General features: G+C 35.4%; 3 protein-coding genes across 3 annotated transcripts; all 3 read right to left on the bottom strand.

Annotated features, from left to right (window-relative positions):
• Window positions 1-1,213: 1,213 nt before the first annotated feature.
• LOC132171564 (F-box protein At2g27310) lies at window positions 1,214-5,593 on the bottom strand. Its single transcript, XM_059582921.2, has 2 exons — window positions 5,265-5,593; window positions 1,214-2,477 (listed from the first exon to the last, which is right to left on the bottom strand). Exon 2 carries the CDS (start codon window positions 2,469-2,471, stop codon window positions 1,341-1,343), a length of 1,131 nt encoding a protein of 376 aa, XP_059438904.1. The 5' UTR covers window positions 2,472-2,477; window positions 5,265-5,593; the 3' UTR covers window positions 1,214-1,340.
• A 2,368-nt stretch (window positions 5,594-7,961) lies between these two features.
• LOC148587935 (outer envelope membrane protein 7-like) lies at window positions 7,962-11,147 on the bottom strand. The gene is made up of 2 exons (XM_088512142.1): window positions 10,800-11,147; window positions 7,962-8,315 (listed from the first exon to the last, which is right to left on the bottom strand). The coding sequence occupies exon 1, from the start codon at window positions 11,012-11,014 to the stop codon at window positions 10,805-10,807; it is 210 nt and encodes a 69-aa protein (XP_088368268.1). The 5' UTR covers window positions 11,015-11,147; the 3' UTR covers window positions 7,962-8,315; window positions 10,800-10,804.
• Window positions 11,148-18,190: 7,043 nt separating this feature from the next.
• On the bottom strand, window positions 18,191-19,754 carry LOC132171398 (putative aspartic proteinase GIP2). The gene has a single exon (XM_059582705.2). It carries the CDS (start codon window positions 19,748-19,750, stop codon window positions 18,431-18,433), a length of 1,320 nt encoding a protein of 439 aa, XP_059438688.2. The 5' UTR covers window positions 19,751-19,754; the 3' UTR covers window positions 18,191-18,430.
• Between the last annotated feature and the right edge of the window lie 8,018 nt (window positions 19,755-27,772).

Genomic DNA, 27,772 nt, shown 5'->3' on the forward strand with positions numbered 1-27,772 from the left:
ATAAATTGAATTAAATAAAAGAGCCAGCTCGTAAACTGGTTCGGCTCCGCTCGATTTATTACGAGCTCGAGCTCGATTTTTTGTCTCGTCCTTAGGCTCGGCTCGAACTTGAGCTTGAGTAAAATTTAAACAAGCTGAGCCCAAACAAAGAAAGCTCGCTCAAGCTCGGCTCGTTTACACCCCTAGCTATAACCTAATCTTAAGATGTTGCGTGTCAAGAGATCAAATCGCACGAGTTATATACTTTAGGACGCACAAATCAACCTCTAAGAACTACACTCTTACGTGATTGTATAACATTACGAGATCTTTCCTTACTCTAGTTTTATTCTATTGTATTCTATTTATTTTATTATGATTTTATGATTAATATGGTTTAGTATCAACAAGAATATTTTGTACTATCAAAATTATTTCCAACAATAATTTGCCTATCCAAAATCTCTGTTAGGACCCCCTAATATCTCCTGATGTCTTCTATCACCATTGCAAAGATTTTGAAGTGAGACTGACCAACTAACTCTGGCCAGCCTCATTCCCTTCATCCACTGAGAAATATCCCTTCATATTAATAAAGGATATCAGTTCAGTTGCTAATGTCTGAGGTTCTAGGGGTGGGTGTCGGATAACTAGGGTTTGGGAATACCAAATCCGCTTACTGCCTCACCCAACATCGGAAAGTCTGTAAATTTACCAACTTTTTCTGACGAAGGGCATTAACCGCCGCTGCCAAGTTGGTGACGGACAATAGGCGAATGGGTTCTGAGAAATGACATTCGTTTCAACTCCAAATCACAACATAACATGTTGCCCTGATCCAAGTCAAGAACTCAGTTCAGAGTTCAGTTTCCATTTAGTTGCTATTATCTGAATTCTGAGGTTCCACAAAAAACCAATCAAGGTAGCAGTTTGTCAACCAAAAGTTATGGGGAAGTAACAGAGCCCATATACCATACAACAAGAACGCAGAACCAGACCCAGATGCTGCAAATGCAGCAGACCAAACTTTTGACAAGAAATATGATACATTGAACTAAAAAAGCAAAGATTACTATCATACATTGAGAGATTGATTGAGGAAACATACATCTTATCTGTCCAAGAAGGTGAAATGTCATGTGAATCATCATCGTGGTTAATTATTGCTGCTTCCAGATGGAGTTTGTTGAATGGCTGTACATAGAAAGTTGTATTCTCAAGTAAACCAAGGAAATGAGATCAGGGACTTCTTTTATTGGTTGAAGCAAAATTAAATATTTCTATCAGCAGAATTACAAACATTGGAAGTCTGTTAGAGCATTTTCAGCTAACCGTGTTAAAATGAAGGAGGCACTTCCATTTTATAACATGTAATACCAGAACATTAGAAACGCAGCAATGCCGCTTAGGATACAAAGTCTGTCCAACCTGCTTTCATTTCTTATCTTCTCCTCTTTTAACTCGCTCTGCACTTTTGAGTACAAATGACAAGACTCGAGAACTTCACTATAATTTTTGCTCCTATGGCAGCTTAGTGCTTCCTTCAGAATAAGCAAACTGTTTCTTCCATTAACATGAGCGCCTTCCATGTCTTCCAACTGCATGCTCAGCTCTGTTAATTTGAGAGTTGTGTGAGTGCCCTCCTCTCCTTCAGTATGGATCACTCTGAATTTCATGCGAAGGATGCATTCCACTACTTGACATGGAAGAATGTCCTTGGCAGGGAGGACAGATCCGAAGCGTAACACAAAATCCTTGTCCGTCGGCCAATGCCTTTGCCCACCAAGAGGGCTCCAGCTAGCAAGATTAGCAGCTTGCTTTATTTTTCTGTTTACAACAATCCAGCTAAGACGGAGTCCATCACAGAGCTCCCGCCATAGCTTCCCATCTTTCCTTTCTCTTTCCATTGAGGCAACCGGTGGCAGGCCATCAGAAACAGAAAGGGTAACCTCACCATCACTCTCATCATCTCTAGCTGCATAAGTTAGAAGATCAATTCTAAAAGGGCAATTATAAAACCAACCATCGAAGCCATTTGCATTTGGAATGCCCCAAAGGACTTTTGAGCATATTGTTTTATCTTTATACCTAATATCCACGATAGAAACAAAATCTGAGGGTGAAATACTGTCAAATCCATCCATGTCACCATAGTATTCAGCCTCACTCCATTCTTCGGGGTACTCGGGGTAGTTGTTCCCTTGGTTCTCACTGACTTCTTTGTTTACAATAAGGGGAAAACAATCTGCATAGAACTTTCTGAATCCCCCGATGGATGATATTAAACTTTTGACATCTTCCCTATTGGTTGAAGGCCACATAGAAGAACACACATTTTCCCATAATCTCTCTTCTTTTGATATGGAACAGAATGCTGCACAAGCACATGCTGCACTTGCCAAAGTTGGACCATCTAGTCGCCTTAATATGTCATAGAAGAGATCACTGCTCAATGATGCCATACTGTCAACTAGTGCAACCGAAATAGCCATAGATCTCTGCTCATCAGAGGAACAAGTTAAAGATAGATATTACAAGCAGAGTTGAAAATAAAGAAATAAAAGAGGAATCGAATTGCAAGGATAATTTGTTAATATGGGGTCACAGCACTTTTTTCAGTGAAGAATTCAACATATAAGCACACTTAACATGTATCATTAGCACAGGGCTCTTATTGACTCTTTTAGTAGTTAAGTTAAACCAGCTGCTGCCACAATACACAACAGCTCTTCCACCTCGAAATTTGTAATAAAGCTAATAATAATAATGACAACAGCCAAAAAAAGAAGGCTCATTGAGGCATTCTCAGTTCAAGGACATATTTCTAGCCTACTTAACATTCTATATAATCAAGCATAAGTGGCCTCAAAACTGGTAATTTATGTTCAGAAGTGATGCTTTCTCCCTAGTCCCTACCTACCATGTCAGTGATCACATTCATAGTGAAAGCAAGTTACACCCTGCATGAAGAGGCATTTGATCTTTATCTAGAATATAATTGACCAACTTTGATTTAATTCAAATTTTAAGAGCATTTTAATACTTCAAGCATTAGTAAATACTCGGTAAAGTACCACATTTTTATATACATTCCTAAATCTATAGCTCATAACCAATATTGGTTAATTTCTAAAAACAAAAGGATAGAACCTCTGATACTCAAAGCTTAGAGATTTTACAATAACTAGCTGCAACAACCTAGAAAGTGAGTCCTACATTGGAAAAATGAATTGTCTACATGGAGTAGGTGCAAAATTCCAATGGTTCCAAATTAAGTGAGACTTGGCTTTATAAGTGATTTTTGGGAGCTTTAATTGCAACTTAACTTGTCATTTTGAAGTGATAGCGTAGATATGACTAGCGTTTTCCCTGAATTCTTACAAATGGTATCAGAGCAACTTAGTCGTACGATGTGACGTTGAAGCACTATATGACGTGGACGTTGACGAGAATGTCAAGGAAAAGAGTGGGAGATATTGTAACATCCAATAAAGTTAGTCCCACATTGGGAAGATAAATTGCCCACATAGAATGGGTGCTAAGTCCCACATTGGTTGCTTATTAGGTGAAATTGAGCTTTAAAAGTAATTATAAGAAGTTCCAATTGCAACTTGACTAGTCATTTTGGAGTGATAGCACAGATGTGACTAGTTTTCGTTGGGTCATTATACTAACAATGTAAAAAGGCCAGTTAATGAATTCACTAGAAATACACAGTAATTAAGCAGGCCTGGTGTGCTTCAAAGTCAGCTCCATGAAAAAGTAAAAAATCCTAGTGGACAATTGATAGCTTCATAAATCTACCCCTACAGAACAACTGAGCTGCTGACAATTCCAGGTTTAACCTGAATTTGGATCACATGGGCTTAATTTGCTTCTACAATGAGAACAAATCAGAGAATCTAAAATAAGTTGGACACTGCGAGATCCAACAATAACAGAGTTGAGTACTAGATCCAATCAGATATCTGATGATATTCACACAAGGATTTGTAGGAAACTTCTACTAACCAAAATTTGGCATGTTGTTCTATTGAGGACAGGGCAAGTGTTTCCACCGTGTCTGAGAGTCATTGGGAGACTTACAAAATTATTTACCTTTATTAAACTGCATATGTGCAAAATCATAAGATTTCATTAATTTTTGTCAAGAAACTTATAGGTGATTGTTACTTTCATTCTTTTTTACTGCCTATGCTTTCTCTACTTGTAAACAAACACTAGAACTTATACATGCGCATCTATATTATAAATTTACAATGCACCACCATGGCTGTGTTCCTGTATCGACATTTTGAAAGTTTAATGAAACACAAGTCTGAGATCATGTCCCCATGTCAAAACTGTAAGAATATGTATCCAAGTATGCAAATCATTTTGTTCATTAGACAATCTTAACTTGAACAAAGACACAAATTCTCAGACATTTTTTTTAGCATCCAACCCTGGGCCAAGACTCAATATTTTTGAATTCCATGAGAGCCATAGAAGACCCTTATTTAATTGTGCAAATACATTTATCAAAATGTGTGATATAATAGAATAGTTATAATTTAAGTGATTTTAATTTTAGCAATGACAAGGTAAAGTACAGTAAAGTTTTTCTAAATATCACAAATTTGCTCTCCGAAACAAACAATGGCATCAATACTTGGGGAGTTCTTCATTAGTAGACATTAGAATTTCATCTGTAGTGTTTTACATGCATGGGGAAGCCATGGAAGCAACATCATATACTGATTCAACAAGAAACACTGCCAAACATCCATAAGGATGCAAATTACAAGAAACTCATCTAAGAGATCAAGCCTCAGTCCACAAGATGATACACAAAAACAATTTGAGAGTGTGGAACTCCATAACCATATATTATATTAAAGATTCATAACACAAGATGAACAAACACATAAGGGTATGACCTCACACCATGAAGGTGGGGCTCAAGTGGATCGACACAAGATTCTAACTACAATTATAAATAATCATAAGGATAATTCATCAATGAAACAATACAAGACATAGAAAAATATTCTAAAACTACAAAAGAGGGGGCAAATTCGGAAGCTAACAAGTCGGAAGAAAATCTAATTTCTCACCATAGCACAGCAAATACCAGCAACATAACAAATACTTACTACATGGGCACTCGACCTATTTCTTCTTCATTTTTTTTTAATGAAAATGGGCATTCAGTTTTAACCAACAAAAAAGTCAAAGACATAAAATTTCAACAAATTAGTTCAACCCAAAAGCAAGTATTAATGGGAAATGAATAGAGAATTTACCAGATTCTTTCAATTCAGATATAAAACCAACCACACTATCGAGTGCAGTGAGAATCAGAGAGAGTTCAGGTACCCCATGGACTGGCCAACTCTATAGATAGCTGTAGAGAAACTGAGGAACCGAACAGTGGAGAAGACCCATATAGAGAAAAGCTTTTCGAGGATTTTAAGGCAGACCCAGATGGGAGGATGAGGATCTGATAGCGAATCCTTTGTATTTTCTGTAGACAAAATAAAAATCCAAAGGGGATTTGTTTTTTCCTATATTGCTTGGGGGTCGCTTTCCAGTGTCTTGAAAGGTTTTCTGGCTGTGCTGTGGCTTGTCTGTACCTTCACTATGGCTACGTGATTACAATTTAGTAGTGATTTACACACATCCTTTGCTCACTCTCCGATGATTCAAGCTGCTGTGAATTTTCCAATTTCCAATGACCACACAAAGCTTGCCACGTAATCTAACAAGTGTCCAAGACTCCAAGTGAACCAAACATGTCGTGGTTTGGTAATGATTATCTTTACTACTTTGTATTTTCTTTTTTTATTTTATGTTTACAAAACAATTTTTTTTTTTTTATTTTTTTTATTTAGATAGTGTATTAGAGTAAATAACAAAAAATTGTTAGCGCCAAATCACTCCTAAGGTGGTCAGGGTAGTCGGCCACTAGCCGCTTTTAGAGGATGAAAAGGTAGTCGGCTTATTCTAAATCACACCTTTAAAGTGGTTGACCATTTTTTTAAGGGCAATTGGCTTTTTATTTGTTTGAAGTCTTCTTATATGGATAAATTTAGACAATTCATTTTAAATGAACGTTTTGAATCCACATTGATCAAAATAATATGACCGTTAAAATCATATCACTTCATCTCTCATACTGCATCTACCACTCATTTGGAATCTTTTTTTTTTTTAATTTATAAATTTCAATATTGAATGTGTGTATAAATTCAGCTGCAAGAATTGAACTTGAGCAGCAACCCAACCAGACCCGTCATATGATTCTATCAACCACTCTTATACTTGGCTTAGATAGGTTTGGCAGGGTGTTTAATGTCATGTTGACTGGACTAGTTGTGGGTACAGAGTTCCTCCTTCAAACTTTGAAGATAAGATTTTTTTTATTTTCTTCTATTAAAAAGAAAAAAGCTGCAAGAATTGAACTTGAGCAGCAACCCAACCAGACCCGTCATATGATTCTATCAACCACTCTTTTACTTGGCTTAGATAGGTTTGGCAGGGTGTTTAATGTCATGTTGACTGGACTAGTTGTGGCTACAGAGTTCCATGCATCCTACTCCTTCAAACTTTAAAGATAAGATTTTTTTTATTTTCTTCTATTAAAAAGAAAAAGGAAAAAGAAAAAAGATTTAATTAGGCAGTTTTGGTATTTAAATTGCTTCACCAAGTTCATTGATATGCCCAGAGAAATGGCCCGATGGATGTGGATGTTGCCCAAAATGGGTCACCAATTATGGTCCAAAACCAGAAAAAAATTAAAAAATTAAAAAAAAAAAAAAACAGTTTGGTTGGTCAAATTAAGAAGAGAGAGATTGAATAATGGTGGTTGGGTTTTTTTTGTTTAGGGAGGGAGGAGGCAGATGCTGTGGTGGTGCTGTGAGTTATTAATAGCAATTCTGGTAATTATTTAGGAACGTACTCAATGAGAGGTTTCTTTCAGCACATTGCTTTCTCGTAATACCTAGTTTTAAGTCAAGGTGTGCGTTTGGGCCTAGCTCAATGGTCGTTTTTTTAAAAAAAAAAAAAAAAAAAAAAATTATATAAAAAAAAATCCCAAAAATATCTTGTTTAAAGTATGTTTGAAAAAAAAAAAAAAATAGCAATTTGATAACGTGAAAAGATACACATTTTCAAACCATAGACAAAGATAAAAATAGCATTTATCAAGAGAATTTGGACATGGCTTTACTCAAAAAAAAAAAAAAAAAAAAAAACCATCTAAACAACGTATTAGTCTTAGAATTAGAGTAATAATATACGACTATCATGACAATTGCATAATAGACTACTAAATAGCATTACTCTTAGAATAATGCCATTTTTCACACTCATTTATCACATTCATATTTCATTAACTGACATGACATATTTTAAGTGACTTTTACGTTTGTTTATTTTTTAATTGACTGATATGAAAAAAAAAAAAAAAAAAAAAAAAAAAAACCTACTTAAAACACATAATGTCAACTGATGGGACATGAGTGTGCTAAATTAGTGTAAAGAGTAGTAATATTACTCTTAGTTTTAGAGCATGTTTGTGATTGCGTTAAGGAACTTAAAAAGTACTTTTGGTACATAAACAACTCTACTAAACAAAGCTCGGCATGTTTGGTAAAAAAACACAAAAAGTACTTATTTGACTTTTTTGGTCTAAAAAAAGCAAAACACTTTTGGGAAAAACTTAAAAAAAATGCTATTTCTTGCTTAAAAAAACTATATTTCTTAATGCAATCTCAAACATACTCTTTATAACTTGTGAAAAATGTGCTTACGACTGTATTTTTTACCACTTGTACCACACTTACCCAAATAATTTGAATTGAACCAAGGAATGGTGTCTAATAGTGTCAATTATTTGATAACGAGTAATGTTACTTTTCATACACATTTCACACTAGTTGATGTTGTGTGTTTTAATGACTATTCTTTTAGTTTTTTAAATAATTGACATAAAAAATCACTTAAAATACGACACACCAACTAGTATAAATTGAGTGTAAAGAGTACTTTGGTAATAATGCATACATGGGCCTTTAGTCAGGCCAAATAAATGGCTTCAATCACTCAATTTACAATCACATATTCACTTCTACTTGAATTCAGACACTGATTCACTATACAACCCAAGAGCAAAGCAATAATCAATTCAATTAGTGGGCTGGTGAGATGTGACACTCTTCTCTGCACTTGAAAATAGAGATAAAGTCCCTTCCTAGCATTCCTAATGCAAGTTGACCACTTGGCTTGAGAACCAGGTGGGTGCTTCCTAGTGGATAAGGACAAAGTCCTCTCAATTGCTCTCCCCCCTGCAATTTCTGCAGAAAAATTTACTCACTGTAAAAGTTCTGCAGAGACCCTTGTGGAAAAAGCAAAGAGATGAAACAGTTTGGTATCAGAGTAAGTCCCTTTCACAGTTATTAATGGTGTACTCAGGAACCATGTGGAAGATATAGGATGCCTTTATTTCTGTAGGACATATCAATGCCCTACAATCCTAATCTATCTATGCCTTGATATTTTCTTCCCAACCTTTCTCCATGTCTAAACCCTTGCCACAACCACTGGTGCAAATTGTTTGACATATAATTCATTTTGTCGACATCAGGTTGGATTGCAACTTGTTTTAATCAATGAAGAAAAGGTTTCCTTTTCTACAAGAAATCACTACCCTGCCTCACCTTCCACTCCATTTCTATGGGCCCTCAATGTCTATCATAATGTTTTTGCAGGCTGGCTGCTTATAGCATTCAATCCCCCTTTACCGACATTCCCGATTGTTCAAGATGCTTTGGCCCTCTTGTTTTTTAACTTCTCTTCATTATTTCTGTACCGTTGTATCTAACATTAAAGGAAGCAAACAATTAAGAGACCATGAAGCAAAAATTTAGTACTCTATGGAGCTCCTCCCCAACCTAAGGTATCTATTTGAAAACATAAATGTTAGGTGTTTTTTTATGTTAGATATTATTTTTTAAAAATCGGATGAGAGAAATAAGGGATAGGTGGGGACAAGGTTTTTTTTACTTTTTATTTTTTATTTTTTTTTAAATAATATCCACTTGACACCAGAAGAACACCTAACATTCTCTATTTAAAAATCTCACTTCCTATTTTCTCTAACTCACATTTTATTCTAAGCAAAAGCTAAAGAGCACCCGTTGTTTACATGAAGGAACCTCATATTGTGCAAAATTAGGGATGGCAAGTTGTGTTTGTGTGTAGGGTTCAGGTCATATTAAGGCATGAGTATAATAGCCTATTTGAGATTACGTTTGAAAAATAAAGTTTTTAAGTCAAAAAGAGCTTTTGAGCTTTGTCTATTTTTAGGCTTTTTGAACCCTTAAAATAGCTTTAAATTTTTTTACCAAATGAATACTTTTTTTTTTTTTTTTTTTTTTCAAACGGACTTTTTGAGTGTTAAAAGCATTTTTTGGCCCTTCAAACGCAATTCCAAGCAGGCCCTAAAACTATATAGGTTAATTCTAATCTGATTCATTTAAGTAAACGAGTCAAACCCATCAACCATAATCCTCTAATTTTGTATTGAGTTCATATCAGATTCATGAGTTACGTAAAAAATTGTCAACTACTATGTCGCATGTCAGGTTCGGATCGTAATTTAGGGGTGTAAAAAATTACCGGGAAACCGAAACCGAGAAATCGGGAAACTGGGGACCCGGTTCCGGTTCCGGTACCCAGTTTTTACCGAAAAACTGGGAACCGGGTTTCTATTTTATTTAATAATATTTATATATTATTATAATTATATATTAATATATATATTATTATGCTAAGTTAAAATTTTCAGAAAGTCAGTTTAGAGAGTAGAAAAAATAGAAAATAAAGAAATATATTGTTTGAATATTTATATACATATATATTTATTGTTGATAGTTTATATTTATTGTTGTAATATTTATATGCATATATATTTATTGTTATAATATTTATATATATTGTTACTTTAGTGTATAATATTAACATCCAAACAAGATTTGATGAAATTCTGATGTTGGGTTTATTGGGTTGATTGTAGTAATTGTTCATTTTCTGATGTTGGAGTCTTAAGCATCTGAAAATTTGGTCAATTGGGTCACTTATTTAATGCCTTTCTTTGCATAAAGTTTGGTCCTTACAATTTCTTAGGCTCACAATGAAAAATATTGTTTGAATATATATAAAGTATTTATTGTTGGTAGTTTATATTTATTGTTGTAATAACTATTTGGAACAATCACAACAAAGCTCATTTAATTTAGACAAAAAGATTAATAGATTTTTTTTTTAAATGAGCCAACTTATGAAAAAAAAAAAAAAAAAAAAAAAGGCTTATTGGGTCTAAAATAAGCCCAAAAATTTTTTTTCTTAAAAAACCGGTTACCGGACCAAGTAAAACCGGAACCGGTCGATAATCGGGAACCGGTGGTTTTACCTGGTCCATTAACCGGGGTCCCAATTCCGGTTCCGGTTTTGGCCAAAAACCGAAAAACCGGAACGAGTTGACACCCTAGATCGTATCAAAGCATTGATATAAGATTATATAAATCAACCTTAACCCGACCCATTTAATTAAACCAGTCCGATTCCTCGATCATAATCATTTAATTTTATGTTGTGTTAGTGTAGAATTCGCAATTCATGTCAAATATTGTCAGCCTTATGCAAAACCTTACACCCCAAAGTACCAAAATTATATGTTTCCCAATTCAGTTTTACTTGAACAGATAAACTAATTCTCAAACAGTAATTGAATAAAGCAGAAAATTTTCACCCATTGTTAATCCGAAAATTTTTCGAACCTCATTCAATCATCAGCGCCGGACTTTCCGTCAGCAGGCGACTTCTTAGCAGCGTCGGCGACGTCGTCGTCTGGATCGCGGGCCGGGTCGGACTTGTCCATGGCGGCCCGGGCTTTGTCGAGTAAGGGCTTGAAGGCGAGCTCAATGGCCGCCCACCCCAACGCTAGGGCTCCGAACACCACCATCGCTTGCTTCGTAGCCGACGATTTCCCCATCCTCTTCTAGTCTTCTTCTTCTCAACAGCGTTCCGACGAGTTTTTTTTTTTTTTTTTTTTCGTGTAAAAGGATTTTAGGGGAAATGAATTTGAGTGGACTTTGGAGGCGCTGTGGGACCCGAGCGTTACTTGTTGATCACTATATGTATTGATGCTGATCAAGATTTTCATTTTTATAGACTTTAAGTTTTAAGGTGCTCGGATTTTATTTTATTTTATTTTCTTTGAGCGTCGTATCTGGATTTTTTTTTAAGTTGAAAAATGCTTTACCCTCAAAGTTAATGATTTTTCATATGTCGGTGTGTCTCATTTGATATGTTAGGTCCATATCATAACCCGATATCAATGTAAACATCCATCCATGTCAGCATCGGAATTAGTGGTTTTCCCTCTAATGCTATAGAATGATAAAGAAGATGGATTTCGTTTCTAGAATTCAGTCTTTTTTTTTTTTTTTGACATGTCAGCACATAAGAGGGGGACAGGGATTCAAACTAGTGACTTCCGCTTCATTAAGTGTGGTCCTAACCAATTGAGCTATCTCTTGGAGACCACTAACATGTCAATTGAGACGCACATAACATATGATAAACCACTAATTTTGATGAAAAAGTGACAGAATAGCCTATTTAAAATTTGGGCAAAACTGGATGATTATATTCTTAAAATTAAAAACTCAATAACTAAATTCAAATAAAATAAAAACTTAAAGACTAAAAATGATTTTTTTATGTTTAAAATATAATTGATGTGTAATTTCACACGCATGAAATCTCATGAACAATCTAAGCAAATTGGTTGTCAATCATTTTCATTTATATATATAAAATCTCATGAACAATCTAAGCAAATTGGTTGTCAATCATTTTCATTTATATATATATATATATATATATATATATATAACACAAAAAGGATAAGTCGAAGAATAATAATTGCTTGACATTTTGTCATTTTCAATAATTATTATTGTATCCACTAATTGTTCAATATCTTGGTATCAACGTCCCACAAAACTGCGGTTTTCCCATTTCTTCAGTTGCTTCAAAGTAGTGCAATTATTGATAAAAGCGTAAATTGAAGTATGATCATCAAATTACAAGGATAAATTGCTGCTCACACTCACAAGGCTTTCTTTTTTGAGAAATGATTCTGTATATTTATGGCGTTCATCTCTCGTATATTTTTGCTGAGTTAACATGTTTCTTTCATCTTTTATTCAAATAATAATAATAATAATAATAATAAATAAAATATGCCAACTCAACAAAAATATGTGCTAAAATGTAAAAAATATATATATATATATATATATATATATATATATATATATATATATATATTTTAAGCGCATTACAATGGGCTATGGTCAATTGTGGACTGGATCAAATGATAGGAAGTAGGTATAGGAGGCCTAATAAATCTTCTAGTTAGGCTGAGGGGACTCAGGCTGCTCCCTTCCTCCTCCTCTCCCTTCCTCTCGATTACCCTCTTCTTTTCTCTCATTCTCCTTCTTGTTTTCTCTCTTTTCTCTTTCCCGTCCAGTCATTCTACCGAATCTGATTGAGTTTCTAGATCTATTTTCTTTAAAATTAGATTTAGTTTTTTCCATCAGTTTTGTCCATTCACGCTACCGCTCATTGTGCTCACCAGCCACCCTTCTTCCAACTGACAGTTTTCTGCATCAATCTGCCGGCCACGCTTTAGTGCGTGGATCCCACACGCCACTATGTCAACGACGTCATCACTAGTACAACTTTAGTCCATCAGATTCGCTCCTCCACAATCCCATACGCTAGTCTGACAGCACCGATCACCAATCCAATCTCTATGTCACCACTGGGAGTGAGGTGTTTTACTAATTTTTATTTCTGTTTATGTATTTTCATTTTTATTCATGGTCTTTGAGGGATTGTTTCGATGTAAGAGGTTATCTCTCACGACCGGTAAAATAAAGTTTAAAGTAAATTTGAGCTACTCATATCTTAGATCTAGTTTGCTTTTAAAAGTCGGAGTAGATCTGTTCCATAAGAGAAGTTGTGCATAAGTTAGCAAATGTTATTCTCATAGATAGTTTTTTATTATGAGATTTTACTGTATTAACATAGCTTTGAGTTAGGTTATATAAAGTGTTATGCTCTCATATGTTAGAGTTGTTATGCTCTAAATCTTATTTTGAATGAAATAATAAAGATTTTCTATTAAAAATAAGGGCGGGCTAATTACTCCTATAAAAGAAAGTAAGTCTAGGAAAGCTCATTGAGGAATTTCAACAAACAACTTGTATTTGCACAAGAACACATAGAAAACGATCTAGCAAGCTCGTAAAATACTTCGATTGTCAAAAAGGGACAAAAGAGGCTGTCAAATTTGATAATAAGAAAGGATAAGCATTCGATTTTTATTATTTTTATTATTATTATTTTTATGGTAGTTTGGTTTCTTAATTATTCATAACACCAAAATCTGTTACTAATAACATGATGATCTTATTAAGTTACAAACACTACATTTTGTCTCCAAGAGGTAACTCAATCGGTTGGGACCACACCTAATAAAGTAGAGGTCAATAGTTCAAATCTCCTTCTCCCTCTTGTGCGGACATATAAAAAAAACAAAAAAACAAAAAACCTTATTTTATCATGAAACAAATACTTTAGCCTTTTGGTGACCTTTAGTAAATCTCGGTTTTTTTTGGTGTGACACCACATATAAAGTTGTTGCACCCCACAGCTATCAGCTCTAGCTAGCAAGCATTGGGCTAAGTTGCACCGGTCAGGGTGGCATGTGGAGGACAGACAACTTTCCTCATAATCTACCCACAAAAATTGGCGGCCAAAATCAACCACTATACTTACTATATTGAGAAAAGAACAAGATGAGACCGTCGCTTTTAAAAGGATATTATTAAGTCACGTAACATATATAGTGATAATTAATTGATTGGAAAATGTTTGTGGGTATAATAATTTTTTTTTTTTTATAAATTAATTATTAGGAGTATATTGTTGACAAATTAATTATTAATTAATTCATCAATTATAAATTTTCATGTTAATTATATATATTAAAAAAAAAAATTGTAATAAAAACTATACTACCTCACAGTACTCTTTAAGTCATTATGCATATTTTCTGTTGACCATACCATATCTTTAAGTACTAGAAAGCCCACTTCTCTCACACCAGAGCAGGCATTAGAAACTTTTGACAAGAGTCATATCCAAGCCCGAGTAACCATATCAGTTACATCTTGCCGTGCCAGAATGTCTGGTGGATGTCTCTGCAAATGAAAAAAATATAAAAATGAATCAGAAATTATTTCTTATTATGGTATGTAAATTAGCCTCATGATACAAATCTACAACATCCAAATTATAGTTCATGTCCCCTTAATTAATATTTTTGAACTGAGGCTAATTTACCAAAAAAAAAAATAGTTGTTAGCAGATAGGCTATTTTATTTCTTGATAATTTTTTTTTTTTTTTTTTTTTTTTTTTTTTTTTTTTTTTTTTTTTAACTATGTTCATAAAAGAGGGAGAATAGAATTTAAACTAGTGATTACCGCTTCATGAATTCGACGTGGTCGTCAGCCAATTGAACTACCAATTAATGAGTATTAGCCTACCTCATATATCAACATATTTGGTGAGTTCTTATAGTACACGCCAATCATGTAAAAACAAAGCATTTTTTAATTTGAATTTTTAAGATAACAAGTTGAAAAGAATAATTGTATTGAATGGTTTTTGAATTCTTATTGGCAAAGTGGAACTCTTGACTTAATACAGTAATACTTGTCCAATCACGTGGATCACCACCACTAATACTGCTAATAACCACTAATAGTAAATGACCGTGATCAATTGAGAGTAGGTTGGCTAGTCTATTAGTACAAGAACAAGAAATTAAGGGCATATTGGGAAATCCCAATATATATATATATATATATATATATATATATATATATATATATTGTACTATCAAATTGGTCGACACATCATTATGTATTGCATTTGATGTACAATATATATCTTCAAGAGATAGCTTAATCAGTTAGGATCACGCCTAATGGAAGGGTCACTAATTCGAATCTCCCTCCCCCCTCTTGTGCGGACATATCAAAAAAAAAAAAAAAAATCAGATTTGACAATAATTGCAATACACGACCCCGTCAATCTTTCACAATAAAACCACCAAAAGGTCCAAAATGCGCTCAAGGTAAGTGTAAACATAAATTACTTTAGCGAGTAAAGTGTAAACAATGTGGGTCATAGTTCATCATATGATCACAAATGCAATATAGATATAATACATGTTGTAATATGGGAATTACCTCATAGTTCAACTTTATATAGAGTCATAATAGTCTACTCAAGATATTAACCATTTTTCAGCAGAGTTGACACTGTCTTGAGAGACCTATAATAAATACCAGTACCCTGGCTAATGTACGCTATCATCCATACATTAAAAGCCTGACCGAGTCCAACTTTGGGTGGCCTATACTACTAAGGATGTACGTCCTATATTGACCACCATTCAAACATAGTTGTAACGGTTATAAACAACGATTAAATCCAAGGCCCATATAAACCATAAACATCTTTGACCACAAGGCTAACAAGTATAATTTGTAGGCCCATGGCCGTTATCTTTTATGTACCGGTATACTATATTATACGATGTAATTTCATTCTTTCTGTCTTTTATATGCATGCTTTTATAAATCTCATTATTTTTATTATCTTGCTTAATCATCACATATTTTCACAAAATACAGTTTTGTGATGCCCCAAAATATCAAAAAAGATTTATTAAAAATATCTGTTTACTTGAATTTATAAAACATCCCATTAATCTTTTAAAGAAGTTCTAATCCTTTTGATAAGAACTCTTGCTAGAGAAATAGCCATAAAAACCTAACTTCAGCTTTCTAACCGAATGTTTGACAGGGGACCATCGAATGTTCGATCATGACCTTAGTGCAAACGTTTGACATAGGACCATCCTGAACGTTTGTTGACCAAATTGAAACCATTAGTTATTAACCAAATGTTCGTCCTGCAACCCTACAACCACTGTGTAATAGTACATCGAACGATCGCACCTTAGTACCAAACGTTTGATGACAGTTTGAAATTAAATTTTAACTCATTCTCCACCTTGTCTAGCATAAACACCTACACTCTTCTATAAATACCCCTCCCCCTAAGCGAAAAACGTTTTTATGAAAAATGATTTCCTTGAAAACATTTTTTGATGTTTGGCATGTATGGAAATCACACACACACACACACACACACACACACACACACACACACACACATATATTAAACTTTAAATTATGATCATGTCTCGACTGGGTCCCAGCGGTGACCTGGTTAGGTCCTGCGAGTCCTAACCAAGTCCAAACGGCCTTATCGGGTCTTGGTGAAGTCCCGATGGATTAAACTTTAAATTATGATAATGTCCCGATTGGGTCCCAGCGGTGACCTGGTTGAGTCCTGCGAGTCCTGACCAGGTCCAAATGGGGTCCTTATCAGGTCTTGGTCAAGTCCCGACGATGATCTGGTAATTATGATAATGTCCCGATTGGGTCCCAGCAGTGACCTGGTCAGGTCCTGCGAGTCCTGAACAGGTCCAAACGGGGTCCTTATCGGGTCTTGGTGAAGTCCTGATGGTGGTTTGGTTGGGTCCCAGCGAATCTTGACTAGCTCCCAGTGAAGTTTCGACGGTGAGTTGGCCAGGTCCTAGGGAGTCCCAACCGTGTTTCGACTAGGTGCCGGCAAGGTCTCAATTGGGTCCTAGTGAAGTCCCAACGGTGGCTTAGCCGGGTCCCCATGGATCCCGACTGTGTTTTGATTGGGGTCCCCACGAATCCCATGTTATGTTATGTTATGTGGCACTTCGCATTCCAATTGTTTAAGCTTATACGTACATGGGCCTATTATAAGAATTTGACTTATAAGTATATGTTCCCTTTATTTAGTTCAAAAATTGGATAAAGCCCATCTGAAAAAAGCTAATAAAAATGACATATAAGTTAAGTTCATAGTTAAAAACAAAACAAGACAAAAAGGCTCAAAAGAAGCCAGAAGGTTAATTAACGGTGATTTTAAAAATCACATCACAGTTAGGAGGATATCCGGAGAACACTAGAAGAATACTTAACATTTCTCTATTAATTACAAGGGGCTGTGGTCCATTGTAGTTTCAACAATCTAAATAAAATTTTGCATTTTTTTTATTAAAAAAAAAAAAAGAAAAAAAAGAAAGAGAAAAAGTAAAATTAAATCTTAACAATCAAAAAAATAAATAAATAATTCTTGACGGCTGACAGTTGAAAGTAGGGCTGTTAAGAGAGCAAGCCGCTCGTGAGTGAGCTCGGGCTCGGCTCGTGCTCGACTAGAATATTAAATGAAACGTTTCGTGAACACGAATCCTGGCTCGAATATTAAATGAAGCTAGCTCGGCTCGACTCAACTAAGCTCGTGAGCAGCTCGTATAAGGCTCGAATTGGTAGTTATTCACATAATTCCTCATATTAATATTAAAAATTGATTTTTTTTTTTTTTTTTCTAATAGCATAATTTTATTATAAAATGATGCATATCCTTTCTCTTCGAAACCAAGTACCTTATTGTATTGACTTGAGTTCCATACATCGCTAACCAGACTAAGCAAATACTCATATGCAAGCTGACTTCTTGAACTGTTTAAGAATACTTGAAGTTTAAATTTATAATAAAAAAATAAATTAATAAATTAAATAAAATATAAGAGCCAGCTCATGAATTCACTCGACTCTGCTCGATTTATTATGAGCTCGAGCTCAAGCTCGATTTTTTGGCTCATCCTTAAACTCGGCTCGAGTTCGAGCTTGAGTAAAATTTAAACAAGCCGAGTCCGAATAAGGAAAGCTCGCTTAAGCTTGGCTTGTTTACACCCCTAGTTAAAAGGGTATCACATGCTAAGACTTGGTTATTATAATTCTTGCTTGTTATGTTCCTTTGGGGTTGTTATCTTTTATTCAAATAAATGCTAGCTCATAGCATCCTTATTATTTCTTAATTTTTAAACGGTAAATGTTTGGTTTTTATTTTTTACTTATCTCTATATAAGAGATTGATAAATTCACCATTAAATATGTAACAAAAGATGAAAGTGTAACACTTCTATTTTAAAAAAGGCACTAGAATAATGGATCATACAATCCTTCTATAGAAAGGTCATTGAGGAATTTCTACAAACAACTTGTTGATCTTATATATTTTCTTAAAAATATGTTGATCTCATTTATTGAGTTACAAACAGTACCACATTTTATTATGAAACAAATACTTTTGGGTGACCTTTAGTAAATCATTGCCCATAATTATTCATAGAATTACAGAAAATAGTTCCATCTAGGCCTAGGCGTTGGAGGTGAAGTTGAAGTTTGCGCATGTAGTTCGCCTGCCGAACAGAAGAGAGCTGAATCCAAGCCTCGACGTTGCCAAATCAAACTGCAAAAGATTATTCTCCAGCTGGTAACCTCCAAGAACAATCGAAGTCCTTGGCTTTTCGCCTCCATTAACAACTCCAAGGCAAAGCACATCCTCGCTAACCTGCACCATCGAGTTGGCACCGAAGATGCTCCAGTAAACGCTCTCATTCTGCAGAACAAGGTAGATGGTCGGCACAGACGCGCCAAGGCGCGTGCTGAGCACGTTCTCGGAGCTGAAGCAGACGCCGAATGGCGCCACGGAAGCCGCCCTCGTGATGTTCCTGGCGGCAGCCTCGGTGACGAAAGCTTCGGTCAATGCAGTGTAGATAGACGTCTCCAAGACTGTGTAGGGGTTGACGGTGCTGATCTTAGTCCCGCCAAAACCTTCGCCGTCGATGGAAAGCAGTGTCTTATTTATTGTTAAAACGTTGTCGTTTACTTTGATGGACTTTACGCCGATGAAATACTCCGCCGACGGCTCACCTTGCGAGTAGGCGGAGGCGGTGCTTACAGGGTTGATGAACAGCGGCGTGTAGGTGAGGGACTGAGAGGCGTCAATGTTAGGGAGTAGCACGTAAGGACCATCCCCGAAGAACACGACACCGTTTGAGGTGGTCGAGGATGATAAGCAAATTGCGAATTTCCGGTGGAAGCTAAAGGCGGAAGCTAATTGCGAAGGAAATGCAATTCTCGTCCGGCCAAGCCCAGCCATACCGGAAACCCCACTGGCAAGACCCTTCAAGAGGAAAGTTGGTGCGCACGAGAAAAGGAACCGGGTCACGGTAACTACCCGGCCTGGGTTCGACCCGTTTGTCGAATCGACTGACACGACATCTTCGGCTACTTCACCGCCGGTGGCGGTGCGAGTGACGGTGTTGTCGGGTGTGACGCCGCATGTGTTGTTGTTGCAGCCTGGCCTAGGGGCTGAAAAGCAATCCCCACAGCCGCCGGCTCTGGCTAGAGAGCATTGGGCGGAGTTGCACCGGGCAGGGCGGTATGTTGAGGAGGAATAATTCTTCTCGCAATCCACCCACAAAAATTGGCCGCCGAGATCAAGCACTAGGCTTAGTGGAACAAGTGGGGTTCTCTGGTTAATGCGGGTGACGTATTGGAGGGTGGCGGCGTCTTTTGAGACTGGAGCAACCAGCGCTTTTGGGCGGAAAGATTGTTGAGCGAAAGAAGCTGGAGCAATGAGGAAGAGGAGGAGGAGGGTGGAGAAGAGGATGTGTTGATTAGAGGCGGCCATGTTTGAGGTGAGGTGTTAGAAATGGGGTGGAGGCGAAGTGTATTTATAGTTGTGGCGCTTGGATGAGTAGCCAACGCGCAATACTAACGTCAAATGAGGCTGCCGAAGCTCAATCCAGAATAGCGCCTTTCTAACGTTGACTTTCAACTCTAAGATAATATAATGAGAAAAAGGACAAGATCAGACCGTCGCTTTTACAAAGTATATATATATATATATTTTGAAGTTACAAAGTATATTGTTAAGTCACGTAACGTGATTGATTGGAAAATATTTGGGAATTTGGATATTATAATTTATTTTTTTAAATAATTGATGCGAAGCTAATTAAATTGATAAGTTATGATTTTTTATCAAAGGGTTAAAATTAAGTAGGTGTCACGTGTCAATATTTAATTGGTCTACGTGAAATTTGGTTAGGTCAACTAACGGTCAACTGACGGAGGGACTAACTTGATTATTTATCAAAACCACATGGACCTTTTGTGATAAAAACCAAATCCCAAGAGACAAAAAATAAAGTTATCAAACTCCAGGATATTTAGTATTTAACCCTTTATCTAATTATTTTATTAATTTTTATATTATCAATTTATAAAACTTATAATAAAAATTATAATACTCTGATTTATTATTATTATTATTATTATTATTTTCCTAATTGTGGATAAGAATGAGATTATAAATCTTATGGCCCCTTACAAATATCTTTAAATAGAAAAAAGCCAACTTCACCCTTTTTTTTTTTTTTTTTTTTTTTGAAGAAGAAGAAGAAGAGGAAGAAATTTATATCTCTTGTATTCATAAAATCAATGACACAGGCAAAAAGTTCTGCCAAAACAATACCACTAATAATATAAGGTGGAATTTCCCCCACCCCGGTTGTATCAATGTCTTGCTTCAATGTTGCCTTAGCTAGGCCATGGCAGCAGTATTTCATTCCCAATTAACATGTCGAATCTGCTCATAGGAAATAGAATTTAAAACCATAAGAATGTCGTCAACAATTTGACCATATCTACTGTCATAGTATGCCTTGGATCGGAAGGAGATCCAACTTCACACTTGAGATTGATTAAATTATTAAATTAATTTATTTGTATCCACTTAAGCTTTAGGATAAGTGGTGATTTAACATGACAGCTGAGGGGAAGGGGTTTCTCCCCCAGAAAGCCCTCCCCCCTCCTTTCTTTCCCCCTCTCTTTCTTTGATCTATTCCCCCCTCCCTTCCCCATTTTCCTTCCCCCCCTCTCTTCCCCGATCTGTGTTTTTTTTCTTTTTTAAGTTTGTTTTTGGATTTCGCTTTCTTTTCTCTGTTGTTGTTGTTTGTTTGTTTGTTTATTTTTTCTTGCTAGGTGTTTGTTTGTGCACACTTTGTGGGTGCCGCTCATGGGGGATTCACTCAAACTTCCCCCCAATTTCTTTGAGTGCGCCGCCGATCTCCTCCTCGTCAGCTTTGCCGTTTACTGTCTTCCGCTGGGTCTTTTCACGCGTCCCCACTACGATGTGCTTCTAACGCCATCTACGCATCAGTTTCCGGCAAGCACGCGATCGACTTTTCTTCCGGCTGCTGTCATCCGCCTAGTGTGCTCCTATTTTTAAATTTTTAGTTGTATTGCTTTGATTTTCCTTGTATTTTTCTTGTTTTTCTTGCTATTTGTAATAAGGTCATGTCCTCTTTCTTGATCTCCTCGCTTGTTATTTTGGTCCAGACCCCTGGGGCTGTGGATGTGAACGATATCCTGGCTTTCGGGTTCAGGAGGATGTGTGTCGGTATGTGGTCCTTTTGATCCCAGGGTCGAGGAATAAGAGCTACATATGCATTAGTTTGTGTCTGCTTAGCACAGATCTGTTATTCCAACTGAAGATTAGTTATAGGTTAGCGGATGTTTGGCGTCTTTGATGTATAATCTTTTAGTTACGACTTTGATCTTTTAGCTTCGGCTAGGATCTTTCAGAACGTTATGTTCTGTGATTGTAAGAGTTTTAATGCTCTTAATTTTTCTATTAATAAGATAAGAATGATTTTCCTTCAAAAAAGTGGTGCACTTTAACCTGATATTAAAAATCTAAAATTTTGTCATCCGATTCAAAAATAATAATAATAATAATAATAATAATAATAATAATAAAAGAATTTGGAGTTTTTTGAATAGTTGGCTAGTTTATCTTCCTCCATCTAAGAGAAACTCGCCGACATCGCTAATTATGAATTTTTTTTTTTTCCATCTTATCCGTTACAACATGTTTGAACCGACAGAATGCGTGGTCAATTGACAGATACAGCGAATTACATAATTAATATGATATAATGTTTCCAGCAGGGCTACGAATCTTGAGTTTGACATTTTTGGCGGGGCTTACAAATCTGTTTATATAATAAGAGTGCCCCTACTATGCGGTCGGTCTGTAAAACCAACCTTTTGCAGCACCCAATATAAATGTGACACGTAAGGAAAGCACAGCTCATGGAATAGGATCGAAAACACGGGATTTCTTCTTCATCCCACTCGAGTCTCTGCGTTCTTCTTCAGTCTTCTTCATCTTTCTTCCTCTCTGTTTCCTCTTCCACTTTCTCTTTTTCTCTCTTTCCTCTTCCCTCTCCCCTCACGGACGGCCGGAACCCGACCGGAAAACCCATCACCCAATGGGCCAAACCCACCCCCACTGGAACCCAGCTGGAAAACTCATCACCCAACCTGCCATTTACGACCTTCACTTTGCCGTACCCATGGCTGGCACCATCCTCGACACAATCAGCATTTTGCTTCTCCTTTTCAAACGACTCTCTCTCCATTTTCACCTTTGGGTTGCTCTCCATTTTTGGTTTGAGAAAACTTTCCCATGGTACATCTAATAAATTCATTGAACCCAATCACCCAAACATCTAATAAATTCAATAAACCAGTTCCTGCAAATATCAGATGGGCGTTCAACAAACCGTTTGAGAAAATTTTGGTTTTTTTTGTGGAAAGTTGGAAACGACAGTGACCCATGCGGGTCACAGTAGAGCAGTCGTGGGTTCGGCCGGAGACAGAGAGATGGTTGCCACCAGTATTCAACCATCTCCGGCAACCAGAATCTCTGTCTCCGGCCGAACCCAACTCCATGGGTAGAGAAAAGTTCTTGCTTTGATTGAATTTGAAGCTTAAGATTCTGGTCTGTTTGAATTGATTCTGGGTTTTGTTGAAATTTCTGGGTGATTTCTCTGTGATGGAATTTCTGTGATTTCTCTGTTCGAATTCCAGGAGGTTCTACTAAAAGAAATCTAACAGATTTTGCTATTCAGTGGATGTGGTGGGTGAAAGGTGGGAGAGAAAGAGGAAAAAATATTTTCGGTGAAGATGAATGAACCAAAGAAGAAGAAGAGAGAAGAAGAGAAGAAGAGAAAGTGGGAGAGAAAGAGAAGAAGAGGAAAAAATATTTTCGGTGAAGATGAATGAACCAGAAAAGAAAAGAGAGGAGAGAAAGTGGGAGAGAGAAAAAAAAATTCAATGTTTTTGATCCTATTCTATTATGTGCAACTTTCTGATGTGTACCCATTGTATTGGTTGCTGCAAAAGACAACTTTTGCAGCCCGACCGCATAAGAGGTTTTCCCATATAATAATCATGCAATGTCTTATATTCTAGGTTTTTGTTAACATTATCAGTATTTTTACAAATGCCTTATGATAAAAGACAAGAAAATAAGAAAAAAAAAAATTTACGTTATTGAAATAATTAACTAAAATTTTCCTTCAATCTTGTAATATTTATCCTTTCTTTTTGCACAAAAAATGAAAAAAAAAAAAAAAAAAATTAACTTAATCCTCTTTAATTTTCATCATTTTTCCGCTTACTTTATTAGTGTTCAAAAATTCTCAATTTAGTGTATCGAATTTTCAATTTTTTATAATGTTACATACCTGTTAAGTTTTTTCATTAAATCCCAATGAAGAGGGGCTTCAAAATTACTAAAATACTCTTCTTCTTTTTTTTAGGAAAAAAAAAAAAAAGAAAAAAGTTGCAAAGATTCAAGTGTTGATTAAGATTTAGAACATGTTTGAGATTGCGTTTGATAAATAGAGCTTTTAAGTCAAAAAGAGTTTTTGGGAAAAATATTCATTTTTAAGCTTTTGCCAAAAATGCGTTTTACAATTTTTAGGCTTTTTGAACTCTTAAAAACGCTTTTATTTTTTACCAAACGAGTATTTTAATATTTTTTTATTCAAACGAACTTTTTGAGTGTTAAGAGTACTTTTAAGCACCTCAAACGCAATCCCAAACAGGCATCTGTAAAAATACTTGCGCCTGAATCTTTGTAATTTTTTTATAAAATAAAAAAAAAAAATTAATATTTTGAAATTTTTGATAGAAATTAATGGAAAAACTTAACTAATAGTAATATTGCAAAAATTAGAAGTTCGATATGTTAAATTGAGAGTTTTTAAATTTTGAGAGAGTAATTACAAAATTGATGAAAGTTCATGAAACGGAGTGAAATTTCTCTTAAAAAATTCAACAACTTTTTTTTTTTTTTTTTTAATTATTATTATTAAAGACAAGTCAAACACATTACGACATCGAATTACAATATACACCCTTTTTATGTGTTTTCAGTAAGTAAAAGAAATGAAGAAGATACATAATATTATGGTCAAAGTCAAAGAGAAGCATATATTCTTGATGGATTGAGTTGGGTGGCATAAAGCAGCTGTATTTGACGTTAGCCTTTGGGTGGCTTCTCAATCTCATAACCACACCACGTCTCCCAACATTATCTAGAAGCAACACCCACAATCTCACATTCATTTATTATATATTTATTCAAGAGAAATCTTACTCAACATTTTAAGTAGCATTTTCTTAATATTTTTGCCTATGTTGCAAATTAACACTTACTTATTTCTTAAAAAATATAATAAGAAAACAAACAAAGAAATAAAGAGAATGGTACTTGAAAATGCTAAGTAACATTTCTCATTTATTCATGGAAAATGCCCTGAACGAATCCGGACTCGAAAGGGGTAGTTCACTCGATTTTTTACACTTCAACAACAATCAAAAAGTGTCACAACAATAGGTAGCTTAATCGGCTAGAAACTACACCTCATAAAGTGGAGGTCACTAATTTGAATATCCCTCCTTTTATGCGGACATGTCATAAAAAAAAGTGTCCCAACAAAGAATATTTTGGTATTTTACTAATCTTATGTTAGAACTAGTGGTTCACATTAGAACACCAGTGGAAGGCCAAGTAGACGGAAGCAGATAGCGACGTTCACGGAGCGGGAGTATTTTGGGGATTTTCAAAATATGTCTGTACAATTAAGGTTTAGGATTTTCTTATATATATGTTATAATGTAACCCTGAATCATTAATAACAAAATACAGCCGCATTCTTTGTGGACGTAGGTACACTGCCGAACCACGTTAAATCTGTGTCTCAACTCTCTCTTAATCTCTCTCTTTTCAATTCTATATTGTTCATCATTGTTGTGCACGGTAATAACATCTTAACTGGGCATTTTGGTATTTTCACTCGTCTCATTGGGGTTATAATTGACATTTTACGTATTTTTCGTTCAAGTTAATAGAAAATTTTATGTGTGGGATTAAGTGAAAAGGGAAAATAGTTTAGGGAGTGCGTTACAACTTTTTTAAATTAAGGAAAACATTACAATTGAGGTTCTACCTCATTAGAAATAAGTGTAGTTTTCCCTTCTCCCAAAAAAAAAAAAAAAAGTGTAGTTTCCCTCAATTTTAATCTATTTCTAAAGTTATAATTGAATACTTATTATTATCATTTTAAATAATCAAATAGCTGGTTTTTGACCCAATCCATCGTTTCTAAAGCTAGAATTTGTATACTTATTATTATCTCTTTTAAATCATCAAATAGCTGGTTTTTGACCCAAACATCGTTTGTAAAGCTAGAATTGTATACTTATTATTAGACGAAATGGTGGACAGACAAAATGGAGGGAAAGTCTCAATGACAAGATCTTCACTTGTATTGAACATAAAATCTTAAAGTCTTACAAATTTGTCTGGAAGGGGCGCTTTACAAGAATTTAAGGTTTGTTCGACAAGGATGAGTACACGAAGTTACATTGCTTAAAAGGATTCCACATCATTTAGAAAACAAAAGTCATGAGGTCAGATGTCTCTTGCCATTACCAAGCGGCTGTATATAGCGACGACCTAAAAAAATGTTTTATAACATTCTTGCAATAATGTCCCTCGTGTTTATCATTATAGCAAAAATTCAAATACTATCAAGGCAAATGAATTTAATTATAGAGAAATGCTATGGTTCTTCTTGGCATTCTCTTGATCCAACGTGGATATTACCAGAAAGAACTGTAGTATTCCTCTTAATTATATGACATGTCAAAGAAACATGTAATTATGTAATAGCCAATAAGCAATTGTAACATTATTATATGTGGATGAAGCTTTTAAAGCTGAGAAATGAATCAAATATCAAATTATCTATATCTTTATCTACTTTAGTTAAATATAATATTTTATTAGTTTTAAACCAATAGAAGGGAGGACAGTAAAAAAAAAAAATTATATAACTTTTACTTTTTGGCTCTTAGAATGTAGGGAATGAATCTTACAAAAGTCAAATTTAAAATAATGTTGGGAGTTTGTTAAATAAGTCTTTTTAAGAGTTTTGTTAAATTTTTAGATAAAAGTTATAATGTAGAGAGCCCATAGTAAATGTTCAAATACATACCGTAAATGAATTCACATTTTCACTTGTACTATAAATTAATTACTCTTAAGATCTAACGTCATTCGATAATTATTTGGCCCCTGTCAATATGAGAATTACTCATGTTCAAGCTTAGTGGAAACAAAATCCTGGAGATACTCGTTCTAAAAAAAATTGTTAAATTTCATTGGATTAGATCTTTGACAAATAGCTTCATAGGCTATAAAGAGTAACAAATCATTTTTGATAATTTTTTTTGGTCGAGGTCTTTATGAAATTACATCTTTATCTTAAAAAAATTTTTAAAAAAAAAGAAAAAGAAAAATGGGTACTTGTCTTAGGGTGGTTCGACAACCACAAAGCTGATTAGAGAGAGAGGTTGAACCACCTTAAAATGGGTGGTCAAACCACCTCATGGCCTTGGAGGTGGTTCGGTCATCCCAAATACTACCACCACCTCCAAGGCAAGCACTCATTTTCTTTTTCCTTTTGTTTTTGTCATAATTTTTTTTTAAGGTAAATGTGTAATTTCCTAAAAATTCCAATACAAATATCCTTAATAAAAATTCGAAGTAATTTCACTAAAAACTCCTGAACTTGTACCCGATTTAACAAACCTCTTAAACTTTAAAATCTTTCAATTTAGTTCCCTGAACTTTCAATTGCTCTTAATTTGAACTCCTCCGTCAAATTCAGTCGTTAACTTTTAACGGCAAACCCTAAAAAGACTAAAATACCGTTGATTTTCGTTTTTTTTTTTTTTTTTTTTTTTTTTTTTTTTTTTATAAAAAAAAAAAAAGCAAAAAAAAAAAAGACAAAGACCACGCAAGTCAGGCCAAACCCACGCTGGGTCTCGGCCAGCAGACCCACTGTGGGTCTACCCACTTTGTCAACTCCATGCCGCCCATGTACGAGCTCGCTCAGTGCTTCCAAGACCTTTCCCACACCGACTGCCTCCTTCGCTACACTCGACGACTGCTTCCTGCGCTACGACAACTACAGCTTCTACTGAGAAGCTGTTAACCCTTTGGTGGACTCCGTCAACTGTAGCTGTAACACCCCACCCCAATGACACACAATATTGTCCGCTTTTGGCTCCTCCAAACCAGACTTCCCAAAAGGTCAACCATTTTGGTATTACTCTCGCAGAAACACACTTAATTGCAGAGTTCTGATGAGATCATGACCATCACGACTTTAAAATGCATTGTTGTTATTAAGGGTATAAATATACATTTAAGTATATCCCCATCTCCCTACCCAGGTGATGTGGGACGCCGCAATCACCCCCTCTTAGAACCCAGCGTCCCTGCTGG

The sequence above is a fragment of the Corylus avellana genome, chromosome 1, assembly GCF_965113065.1.
Source record: "Corylus avellana chromosome 1, dhCorAvel1.hap1.2, whole genome shotgun sequence".
Classification (NCBI taxonomy): domain Eukaryota; kingdom Viridiplantae; phylum Streptophyta; class Magnoliopsida; order Fagales; family Betulaceae; genus Corylus; species Corylus avellana.

Bases quoted from the DNA above. Each gene is read 5' to 3' on its own strand.
- LOC132171398 (XM_059582705.2), bottom strand. From the start codon at position 19,750: ATGGCCGCCTCTAATCAACACATCCTCTTCTCCACCCTCCTCCTCCTC.
- LOC132171564 (XM_059582921.2), bottom strand. From the start codon at position 2,471: ATGGCTATTTCGGTTGCACTAGTTGACAGTATGGCATCATTGAGCAGT.
- LOC148587935 (XM_088512142.1), bottom strand. From the start codon at position 11,014: ATGGGGAAATCGTCGGCTACGAAGCAAGCGATGGTGGTGTTCGGAGCC.